Here is a 12,253-nt window from a genome sequence, read left to right as displayed (position 1 = left end):
GGCTCCATTGGAGCAAAGATGGCCCGGGCGCTGGGGATGGCTCCTTGGCCTCTGCCCCAGGCACTGGAGTGGCTCTGGTCGCGACAGAGCGACGCCCCGGAGGGGCAGAGCGTCGCCCCTGGTGGGCATGCCGGGTGGATTCCGGTCGGGCTCATGCGGGAGTCTGTCTGACTGTCTCTCCCCGTTTCCAGCTTCAGAAAAATACAAAAAAAAAAAATACAAAAAAAAAAAAACCCACAATGAGATACCACCTCACACCTGTCAGAATGGCGCTCATCAACAAAACAACAAATAATAAGTGCTGGCGAGGGTGTGGAGAAAAGGGAACCCTCCTGCACTGCTGGTGGGAATGCAGACTGGTGCAGCCACTGTGGAAAACAGTACAGAGATTCCTCAAAAAATTAAAAATGGAACTGCCCCTTGACCCAGCTATCCCACTTTTAGGAATATATGTTAAGAATACCAAATCACTGATTCAAAAGAAGAACTGCACCCCATGTAAACAGTGGCAGCACTGTTTACAATAGCCAAGATCTGGAAACAGCCCAAGTGTCCGTCAGTGGACAAGTGCATTAAAAAGCAGTGGTACATATACACAATGGAATACTACGCAGCCATCAGGAAAAAGGAAATCTTACCTTTTGCAACAACATGGATGGTCCTGGAAACTATCATGCTAAGTGAAATAAGCCAAGCAGAGAAAGAAAAATATCATATGACCTCACTCATATACGGAATCCAATGAACAATGTGAACTGAGGAACGGAACAGAGGCAGAGGCGAGATCAAAGGGACCAGAGGGAAAGTGGACAGAGGGAAAGTAGAAGAGAAGATGGGATCAGAGAAGGAAAAGAGATTAATGAAATTATATGTACATAACACAGCGTTATAGAGAACAGGACAGCAAACCCTGGAGGGAAGGGGGGAAAGTATTGGGGGGCATGGGGGCCAAGAGGGAAAAAGGGGATGGGGGGAGATATATTCAGTGGTACGCTTGAATCTATGTAAACACAAATTAAAATCATAAATAAAATGAATAAATAAATAAATGTTATGATACTTAAGAAAAAGTGAACCTAGCTCATACTCAATTTTCTTATCTACAAAACTAGAATAATAATACCTCTTAAAGGTTGATGGTGAAATTAAATGAGGTAACACAATGCCCTCAGACCTTTCATGCTTGCTTCTGTATCTATTCCTCTGACTATACAGATCATGTAGTTCAAGCTAACCTATTTGTTTTCCTATTATTTGACCAATTATCAGTCACATTAACTTTCTCTAAATTAAAGTGTTTTTTTGTTTGTTTTTAGGTGAAAGGAAGGGAGATAGTGAGGCACACTCCCATGTGTACCCTGATCAGGATCCACCCGGCAGCCCCATCTAGGGCCATGCTCAAGTATCGAGCTATTTTTAGCGCCTGAGGCCAATGCTCTGGTACAAACCAGCTATCCTCTGAGCCCAGGGCCATGCTCAAAACAACTGACCCATTGGCTGTGGGTGGGGAAGAGAAAGAGAGAAGGGGGAGGGGGGTAAGAAACAGATGGTTGCTTCTCTTATGTGCCCTGACCGATACTCATACCTGAGACGTTAATAGCCAGGGTGACACTCTATCCACTGACCCACCTCCCAGGGCCTCTAAACTAAAGTTTAAAGCAGGCATTAATAGTTTTAAACATCCTATAATACCACTTACAATCAATAAATAAGAAGTCCATAAAGACCTGTCTTAGAAGACAAAAAAGAAGTTTAAAGGATTGTGTAACCCAGTGGTAGTCAACCTAGTCCCTACCGCCCACTAGTGGGCGTTCCAGCTTTCATGGTGGGCGTTTGCGGAGCAACCAAAGTATAAATAAAAAGATAGATTTAACTATAGTAAGTTGCTTTATAAAGATTTATTCTGGCCCTGGCCGGTTGGCTCAGCGGTAGAGCGTCAGCCTGGCGTGTAGGACTCCTGGGTTCGATTCCCGGCCAGGGCACACAGGAGAAGCACCCATCTGCTTCTCCACCCCTCCCCCTCTCCTTCCTCTCTGTCTCTCTCTTCCCCTCCCACAGCCGAGGCTCCATTGGAGCAAAGATGGCCCGGGCGCTGAGGATGGCTCTGTGGCCTCTGCCTCAGGCACTAGAATGGCTCTGAATGCAACAGAGCGATGCCCCAGAGGGGCAGAGCATCGCCCCCTGGTGGGCATGCCAGGTGGATCCCAGTCAGGCACATGTGGGAATCTGTCTGACTGCCTCCCCTGTTTCCAGCTTCGGAAAAATGAAAAAAAAAAAAAGATTTATTCTGCCAAACTTACTGAAAATCCGACATAAAGTACTTGGTAAGTAATTATTATTATATGCTTTAACTTGCTGTAACTCTGCTTTATAAATTTTATAAAGTAAAGTTACTTCCCTACTTTATAAATCACCATGATTGTGGAACCGGTGGGCGGTTAGAAAATTTTACTACTGACAGAGATACAAAAGTGGGCGGTAGGTATAAAAAGGTTGACTACCCCTGCCAGGCTTCCCCAAACTACGGCCCGCGGGCCGCAATTTGGCCCCCTTAGGCCATTTATCCAGCTCCCGCTGCACTTCCAGAAGGGGCAACTCTCTCATTGGTGGTCAGTGAGAGGAGCACTGTATGTGGGAGCCCTCCAATGGTCTGAGGGACAGTGAACTGGCCCCCTGTGTAAAAAGTTTGGGGACCCCTGCCAGCCTCATACTCCTAATGCATTCCTCAGCAATTTTCTGGTGGTACTATAACTGTTCCCCCAAAAATACAGTGAACAAGACATAGTAAAGAAAAATAAGTAAAAACTGGAAAACTTAGTAACAAAGAATACAGGTGAACACCACTCTTATGGATTAATAAATATTATTGATGCCCTTAAAGAACCTTTGGAAAGGCTCTTTTATTTTTAAGAGAGATGTTAAAATGCAGTATCATATTATCCAATTACTCCAAAACCGCATTAGAAGTTCAGTTTGGCATGCTATTGGACTCGGTTGGTGATGTAATTTACCAAGTTATATTTTTATCACTAGAAAAAAAGTCAAGCCTGTATACAGTTTATGGGTCAATAACTCAGTAAACTTATTAAAATTACTTTAAAGTCAACTTTAATTTTACTGTCTCACAAGTACTTAACAAAGTGCAGAGAAACAAATAAATGGATTGTTTCTGTTTTATGTTCAATTTGCAGAGGACAGGTTTTTTTAACAAATGTCATCAAGCTTGATCTAAATCTGGGAGTAATTCAAGACAATTTGAGTTTAGGTTCTTACTGGAAGAATTTGACCCCAATTCACTTTTAAAAATCAGTTTCAGCTTAATCTTTTTAAAAATGTAACACAGAATTATGTAATTGAACTGAATGGGAAAAGAACTGAATGGGAAAACCAGCAAACGTATAAGACACTTTCAGCTTCATAGTAACTTGCGACGCTACTAGGGGGAGAGCCATTTCACTGCTCTTGCACTCTTATTTCCTTAGCCTAACCTAAGGTCTTTCTGAGTTCTAAAGAGCAAGATTCTTTTAAGTACATGTCTTCCATTGTCACATCTTAGTTTTCCTAATAATATGTTATTCTAGTAATTCTAATATATCCATGAGCCATGGTATGGTATTTATTATTCTAATAAAAAATAGAGGATTCCCTTATATTGAGTGGCTATCTCAAAATCTTAAAAGGTAATTTTTAAGAAAACCCACAGAGTAGCAAAAAAAACAAATAAAAGCACCATCTCAGCTGTTATTCAGATAATGGTATGAATGAAGTGCTACTGCAGAAGGACCATGATCACTCCTTGATTTCAACTTCACACATGAGGCCGCCTCAAAACCAAAACAATTCACATCCAATTTGTTGCTTTTCACATACACCATTTTTGATGCTGCATTTTCTATTTAGATTTCCTTTTGGAATAGAGTTCCACATGCTATGTGAATAGAGTTCCACATACTATGTGGTTCCATAAAGCATATAGAGTGTCTTGGAAAAGAAAAGTTCAAATAATAAAAATTTGTTGAATAAAACCAAATGTACTTATTCAAATATTTTATAGGGTTCAAAATATAAGCAAGATTTTGAGATAAATAAAATGACGGTTGCTTCCTAAAAAACAAGTTTAGTCTAAATATATTTATCTAGAACCCTCAAAACTTAATATTATAGTAGAGTAAAACAATAAATCTAGAATCTGAGGCAAGCATATATTTCTAATAATTTGGCTATTTATCATACTTTTTGCTTGCTTTGGACAGAAAGCTAGTAATACTGTAGAGCTAATCCAATGATACCCACTCTCTCCATCAATCCATCGTAAAGTGCAACATAAAACCAAAGACAACGGTGGCAATACCAAACTTCAAACAATTACCCAAATGTGACTACCTAAGCAACAGGCCATTAAATAAGTCAAAACAGGTAGTTGCGGGGGTTGGGGTGGGGGAACATACCTTTTTCACTGGCAAGCAGACAAAAAGGTACATATTCACTTAATGCTTGTTTGAATGTCACCTATATACCCCCAGCATTGTGCTGGAGTTGATGAGAGACAGAAAGGTGATTAGATACAAAATCTTTGCCTTATCTTCCCAGGAAGATAAGATACCACAAATGGAACATTTAGAGAGCAAGACAAGTTAGTGTAAATCTGTGTCCTGAAAATAATAAATCCTATCAGAATTCAGAGAGGACAAGATAAAATAATAAGGGATTAAGAGCCAGGAGCTACACAAATCAAGATCCAAACTAGAATTTCTTGACTCCACCTCCATTTTTAAAAAGTTTAATTCCAGGCCCTGGCTGGTTGGCTCAGCGGTAGAGCGTCGACCTGGCGTGCGGGGGACCCGGGTTCGATTCCTGGCCAGGGCACATAGGAGAAGCGCCCATTTGCTTCTCCACCACCCCCCCCCTCCTTCCTCTCTGTCTCTCTCTTCCCCTCCCGCAGCCAAGGCTCCATAGGAGCAAAGATGGCCCGGGCGCTGGGGATGGCTCCTTGGCCTTTGCCCCAGGCACTAGAGTGGCTCTGGTCGTGGCAGAGCGATGCCCCTGAGGGGCAGAGCATCGCCCCCTGGTGGGCAGAGCTTCGCCCCTGGTGGGCGTGCCGGGTGGATCCCGGTCGGGCGCATGCGGGAGTCTGTCTGACTGTCTCTCCCCATTTCCAGCTTCAGAAAAATAAAAAATAAAAAAAATAAAATAAATAAAAAATAAAAAGTTTAATTCCAGGTGTCATTAACCAGAAATGTAACCTAACAAGTCACTTCACCCAGTTCCCATTAGGTCCATTTCCTTATAGGCAAAGTGAGGATGTGAGATTCAAACAGGAGTCAGAGGTCACAGTCTCTAACCTGAAATGGACCTTACAGGTTAATGGAGTGATTAAAACTGAAATTCAGCTACAAGAACTGCATAAACATTTAGTATGGACATAAGGGACATTGCCTTAAGTGCAGTGGAGTATTTGTGCTGGGCCAGATCATGAGGAACCCGGTTAAAGAACTGGGCCTAACCTCTGTATCAGGCAATGTAACCTGTTAAAACTTTCAGGTTAAATTGAAGTAATATTTCTGCCATAGAACTACAATGCGTGAAGAAGAAAAGAACAGCCACAAACTATAACAGTACAATGACATATTAAGAAAACTTAAGATTTAGTAATTCACCATAGCCGTTGACCGCTAAGAAATGCCCACAGTCAGGCTGTCATAATCAGAGATGAAACAGTTTGATTTAGCAAAGGAATTACACGGCTCACAATGAAAGACAGTTCCCCCTTAAAAAAGCATTCTTGAAAATAGCTGCCACCTTCACTAACCACACAGAAAGGCACGCAACAAACATTTTACATCAGTCTTAGCTATAGTGGCAAGCTGGGAGCTTCACACAGGAAAGGAAAAAGAACAGGTCTTTCAAGGAAAAATTACTAGATGGTGCTAGAAATATTGAATAAGCCCCTGCTATTTTACTCCTATTTACTCAGTTGAATAATCTTTTAATTGGGAGTGCGGGGAGTTATATTTTATAACTTTGCAACTACATTTACCAATTAGTTGAACTGTGTTGCTTAGAACTCATTCTCCAAACTGGGGATAGATGGATTTCAAAAAACATGCCTCTTGAGCAATAAATTAACCAGACTGTAATACTCCCCTGGCTCTAAATTACCATATTTACTACGGCAGAACAAAAGTGGCACAAGCTGGACTTGTGATCTAGTTCAATGCAGAGTGCCATCTGCTGCACATACACAGGATGTCTCCTATGCAGGATTCAAGATTCAACCTTAGTGTCTCTCAGGGACTTTCATAAGAGCAAGACGTTTGATCTCATATTTGCCTAATACATGTGCCTCAGAACAACATCTAGTTAGAGAAGAATTCCCATTCATGGGGTTTTGGAATACCAATACTTTCCTAACAAACAACAGTTAGTTTATGAGGGAAGAGAGAGATGTGAAGGCGCAATTGTACTTTATAATAACAAGAACACAATAACGGGGTCAAAATATCTGGGTGGGTGGGAGTCCTAAACTGTTATATATTAGCTGTGTAATTCTAACCAAGTCTCTCCCATTCAGGGCCTCAATTTCAGGCATAAAATGTTAAGACTTAAATCTCTAAGAGATACCTTTCAAACTGAGTCTTGAAAGGAATCATAGAATAACAGATGGAGACAGCTGTATACATGATGGCTTCAGAGCAATCACCAAAAAAGGAAAAAATAAAATAAAACCTCTTTACATGTTTTAAACAATCAGTTGTAAGATTTTGAAAGTTTCAAAATCTTATAACTCGAAGTTCATTTACAAGTCACCCTTCCCATAACACTTCTGCCCTTCAGAAATAACACTTCATTTTAATTGTGCTTTCAGTTACAAATTCGGCCTATCACTCTTACCCACCCCAGAATATCACAGAACACTTTCATGAAGTTACCCACACAAGGAAAACACCCATAGCCTGACAGATTCGCATAGTGGAAAATACACAAGGCACAAATTTTAAAACGCTACAAGAATACCACACCCAAACAGATTTAAAAACTGTGCAAAGTCAGACGTTATTATCAAAATGTAGAGATAAAGTCAACTTGGGAAGTCTTCAAAGTGTTTGAGAGAGAGAGAAATACAATCAAATTTTTGGGTGGCCTTATGTTTTGAAGAGAACAAAATACGTACCTGGAGGCTATTCAAATCTACACTGAACTGTGAGGAAGCTAGGCTCTCACCCAAAAAGCTCCAGCAAAGCAATACATCAGTATGCCAAAAAGGAAGAAGTAAAATTTTCTCACAAGAATAGTGTCCATATCATGACTAATAAAGACAAGACCATCTCGCATTTATAGAGCATTAGTCCTTTTCAAAGCTCATTCAGGCACTTGATTTTACGCTATCACCAGTCTTGGGGTATCCTCTCTGAAATCCTCCAGTTCAGTTTCCTCTCATAGCCATGTACTCAGAACAAGACGGGTGGATGGACTTAAGGAGAGCTGAAGGTACTAGTTTCTTCTATCAGGCCATCTGCAGTGATTCTCTCATTACCATACTACAGGACTTAGCCCCAGGAACTAAAACCTAACACTCTTTCTCTCAGAGCTGGCCAGAGACCAATATACAGGGGTCTGGAAAATCCAAGGGAAGAGCATCTGCCAGCTTTTGAGGTCTATAACCCCATAGCAAGTTGATCTCTTGCAACTGAAAAAAAAATCACGCAAGACACACACCCCAAGGCTGTCCAAAGAGAAACTCCCGACGATTGCCAGCCAATGAAAACCAGCAATAACTGGCTAAGACAACCACCAAATCCCTGACTCTGCGAACAACTTGTCATATTCGCTTCCCCTCCGCCTGCTGCCCACCCTTCCTTCGTCGCGCACGACGAACAAGTTTGGAAACCACCACCCCCCAAGGGACCCCCCGGGGACCTTTAAGGACTGAGAGGATGGAGCTTGCCTCCTGAAGCAATGCAGCATCCATCGCAAGGGAGCTGCTCCCCGTGCCCACACACGCAGGAAGTCACAGAGGGGGATAAAGTTTGATCTTCCTTCTTGTCCGTTCCCAAGGGCCGAGAGTGGACGAGGGAGCGACCCCGCCGGGGCCCTGGATTGCTCTCCGGGAACAGTTTCCAGAAGCATGGCACTGCCACTCTCCTGACACACACAAGGCAGCCGCGGCAACTCAGAACCCCCAAACCCGCCCAGAGGAGGAGGGAAAGGGGACAACTTGCACGGGGCTCGGTTCGGGAGCAACGGGGCAGAGCTGTTAAGAAGGAGGGAGGGACCGAAATCGGGGGCGGGTCAGCGAGAGGTTCAAGTCCTGTGCCTTCCCCGCCCTGGTGTCCCCGGTCCTGCGGGAACATCCCCGCTGTCGCCCCTCCTCCTCCTCCTCCTCTCGGCTTCCTCCGCTCGCCCTCCCTCCCCGGTCGCCGCCGCAGGCGCCTGAAGGGCACGGCGGCCCCTCGGTGCCCGGCAACCTCGCGAGCGGCCGCGAGTTGAGGTAAGTCGCCCGCTGCCCCGGCGGCCTGCCTCCCGGCGGCTCCCACACACCAGCGCCGCCCCGCCCTCCCCGGAGCCGCCGGGCGCGCTCGCTCACCGTCCGGTGCTGCTGTTGCTGCCGGTGGCGGCTGACGCCCATCCCGGGGAAGCAGCCGGCAGTCAGCACTCCGCAGCCGCCGGCGCCCCCGCCGCCGCCGCGGGAGGAGAGGAGCAGCAGGAGCGATCTACCTGCGGCGGCCGCCATCTCTCAACTGGAAACGGCGCCGACCCAGGCAGCGCAGCGGACGGCCGGGGCGGAGCTAAGGCCCGCCATTCACCGCGGCCGGAGCAACTGCAGCCCCTGACTGAGTTGATGAGGCGGGGCTTCCTGCAAGGCCCAATCGACCGGCGGGAGAACCACACTTGAGGCTGCCCGTCACATTCCGAGTTACCTATTGTGGGACCTAGTCAATTACGGGCAAATTCTAGGGAACTGGTAATTGGCACTCGAGCCCCTCAGAATAGCAGTAATAGAGATGGCATACTCGATTCGGCTCATCTGCACCAACGATAGAGCTATGATAAGGGTAACTGGGAAGATAGATATTTGGGCAAAGCTTTGTACTCCGTGAGTGTTCTAAGTTGGCAAAATAGGCACCAAATTAATAATTATTAACTAGGTATGCTTGAAACTCTCAACGACATGCCCAAAATTATTACTCATAACTGATGGCATTTGAATATGCGGAACTAACCCTACTTCATAGGCTGATCTACTGACTGATAAGTAACATAATATAGGATGAGTAGATGGTTATGATATCAAAGTTCCAGAACTAGTACATGCCATCGGAGTGAATTAACAGACCTGTATATATTTCAAATACTCAGTTCATTTTTGCGGCACCTTTATATGGATATCCTTACCCTCTCCAGAAGCAATACTCTATTTATTTTTTTACCAATTTTGACTTTATGTGCACTTATTAAACTATATAAACAGAATGGGTTAGTAATGTAATAAAAATCATATAAAGGTTTTTTTTAATAAATTTTCATAATTTAGCTAAATTAGGCATTATAAAACATTTTGGAATAACTCTTGATCACTTTCTCTTGAAAAATATTTCTTTCCACTAGAAACAAGCTCATGTTGAGAGCTCATTAATAACTGCAAAAGAAAGATTTGGGGTTCCCGAATCCCCTTAGAAGAGGGTTATTTTCTTACTGCCTGCTTATTATTATGACATGGTTGATTCTCACACCTCCTTTTAAAATATGGAGCAGGAAAAGAGTTTGGTATTCATATAAAAGTATTATTCTAAATTTTGAAAAACATTTTGGAACTGTAGCCTTAGGTGATTAAGGAACAAACAACTATCCTTACCTGTGGTGATTCAGTGGATAAAAAGTGTTAACCTGAAACACTGAGGTAGTGGATTCGAAATGCCGGTTTGCCTGGTCAAGGCACATATGGGAGTTGAAGCTTCCTGCTCCTCTGCCCCTTCTCTCTCTCTATTTCTGTTTCTAAATTGAATAAATAAAATCTTTTAAAAAAAAATAAAAGGAAAGAAAAGAAACAACAAAAACACACAAACACAATTTTATTGTATAACTTGTTCTAATATTCTTTAAAGTTGACTGAAATGGTACTTTTTTGACCACGAGTAGATAAATAATGGAGATCTTTTGATTAACTTAATCCAGGGGTCCCCAAACTTTTTACACAGGGGGCCAGTTCACTGTCCCTCAGACCATTGGAGGGCCAGACTATAAAAAAAACTATGAACAAATCCCTATGCACACTGCACATATCTTATTTTAAAGTAAAAAAACAAGCCCTGGCCGGTTGGCTCAGTGGTAGAGCGTCGGCCTAGCGTGCGGAGGACCCGGGTTCGATTCCAGCCAGGGCACACAGGAGAAGCGCCCATTTGCTTCTCCACCCCTCCGCCGTGCTTTCCTCTCTGTCTCTCTTCCCCTCCCGCAGCCAAGGCTCCATTGGAGCAAAGATGGCCCGGGCGCTGGGGATGGCTCTGTGGCCTCTGCCCCAGGCGCTAGAGTGGCTCTGGTCGCAACATGGCGACGCCCAGGATGGGCAGAGCATCGCCCCCTGGTGGGCAGAGCGTCGCGCCCTGCCAGGTGGATCCCGGTCGGGCGCATGCGGGAGTCTGTCTGACTGTCTCTCCCTGTTTCCAGCTTCAGAAAAATGGAAAGAAAAAAAAAAAAGAAAAAAAAAGTAAAAAAACAAAATGGGAACAAATACAATATTTAAAATAAAGAACAAGTAAATTTAAATCAACAAACTGACCAGTATTTCAATGGGAACTATGGGCCTGCTTTTGGCTAATGAGACGGTCAATGTGCTCCTCTCACTGACCACCAATGAAAGAGGTGCCCCTTCCGGAAGTGTGGCGGGCCAGATAAATGGCCTCAGGGGGCCGCATGCAGCCTGCGGGCCGGGCTGTAGTTTGGGGACCCCTGACTTAATCCTTCCCACCCCAGAACAGTAAGATGGTTGGCTTTTCCAGGAGAGACTATCATACCACTCACCCCAAAATAAGGTTTATTGCCCAACATTGGGACCTGATAGCTGAGGAATGAGATGAGCCCCCTATTTAACAGCTGTACGCACTAACACACTTAGCTGGAAAACTGTGACATTCCTGAAACAACATCACTTACAGTCATTTTCCATCCATCTATATTTATCCCAACTGCATTTTATGTATTTACCCATGCTGTGCCGGTGCCATTTCCCCTTCTTGCTTGTCCCTCACACCTTCTTACTAGGATTACCACAGATTTTAGTTTTGTTTTTATATATTTTCTGTGCCTTTGTCAAATATTATGAATTGGAATTGTGGCCTCGATCTCCATCTTATACTTTGAAAAGTTCTTCTATTAGAATTGTCATTCCTCTATTTTTCCAAGTACAAAAATTAAACGTGTAAATTTAGTTCTGTGCATTGTAAAAAAAACCCACATTAAATAGGGATTTTTTTAAGCACATAAACCTGAAACTGAAGAATTACCAAAACTTTCTTCTTATCTGTTTACAAATATGTGTTATCTTTTATCTACACAGATGAAATCACTGATGCACCACAGGTAGGCTATTTAATTTGTAGACCCATTGACTGAATTGAGTTCTAATAATCCAGGACTAAAACCTAATCTAAACAAATGTAAGTCATCTCTTCACAGAGATCTTCTCATAGCTGCAAAAGACATATCTTATGTCAGCTGGCTGACCAGGCCCCAGAAGGAGAAAGTGTAGATAGCTCAATAGAAAGTCATCCTCAGAAAGTATGGTGGTTCCTCAAAAAACTGAAAATAGAACTACCTTATGACCCAGCAATCCCTCTGCTGGGTATATATCCCAAAAACTCAGAAACATTGATACGTAAAGACACATGCAGCCCCATGTTTATTGCAGCATTGTTCACAGTGGCCAGGACATGGAAACAACCAAAAAGTCCATCAATAGATGACTGGATAAAGAAGATGTGGCACATATACACTATGGAATACTACTCAGCCATAAGAAATGATGACATCGGAACATTTACAGCAAAATGGTGGGATCTTGATAACATGATACGAAGCAAAATAAGTAAATCAGAAAAAACCAGGAACTGTATTATTCCATACGTAGGTGGGACATAATAGTGAAACTAAGAGACATTGATAAGAGTGTGGTGGTTACCGGGGGGAGGAGGGAATGGGAGAGGGAAAGGGGGTGGGGAGGGGCACAAAGAAAACAAGATAGAAGGTGACAGAGGACAAT

General features: G+C 43.4%; 1 protein-coding gene across 1 annotated transcript in view; it reads right to left on the bottom strand.

Moving 5' to 3' along the window:
* Nucleotides 1-8,770, bottom strand: part of MCU (mitochondrial calcium uniporter) — a 254,450-nt gene extending 245,680 nt beyond the window's left edge. The window contains exon 1 of the mRNA XM_066349157.1: nucleotides 8,585-8,770. Coding sequence (XP_066205254.1) covers nucleotides 8,585-8,731 — 147 coding nt within the window. The 5' untranslated portion in view covers nucleotides 8,732-8,770. The remainder of the gene's footprint in view (nucleotides 1-8,584) is intronic.
* Nucleotides 8,771-12,253: the final 3,483 nt, after the last annotated feature.

Source organism: Saccopteryx leptura, chromosome 9 (assembly GCF_036850995.1).
Source record: "Saccopteryx leptura isolate mSacLep1 chromosome 9, mSacLep1_pri_phased_curated, whole genome shotgun sequence".
In the NCBI taxonomy this organism is placed as follows: domain Eukaryota; kingdom Metazoa; phylum Chordata; class Mammalia; order Chiroptera; family Emballonuridae; genus Saccopteryx; species Saccopteryx leptura.
The sequence above is the reverse complement of the archived record's forward strand: the minus strand, read 5'-3'. Positions and strand labels throughout refer to the sequence as shown.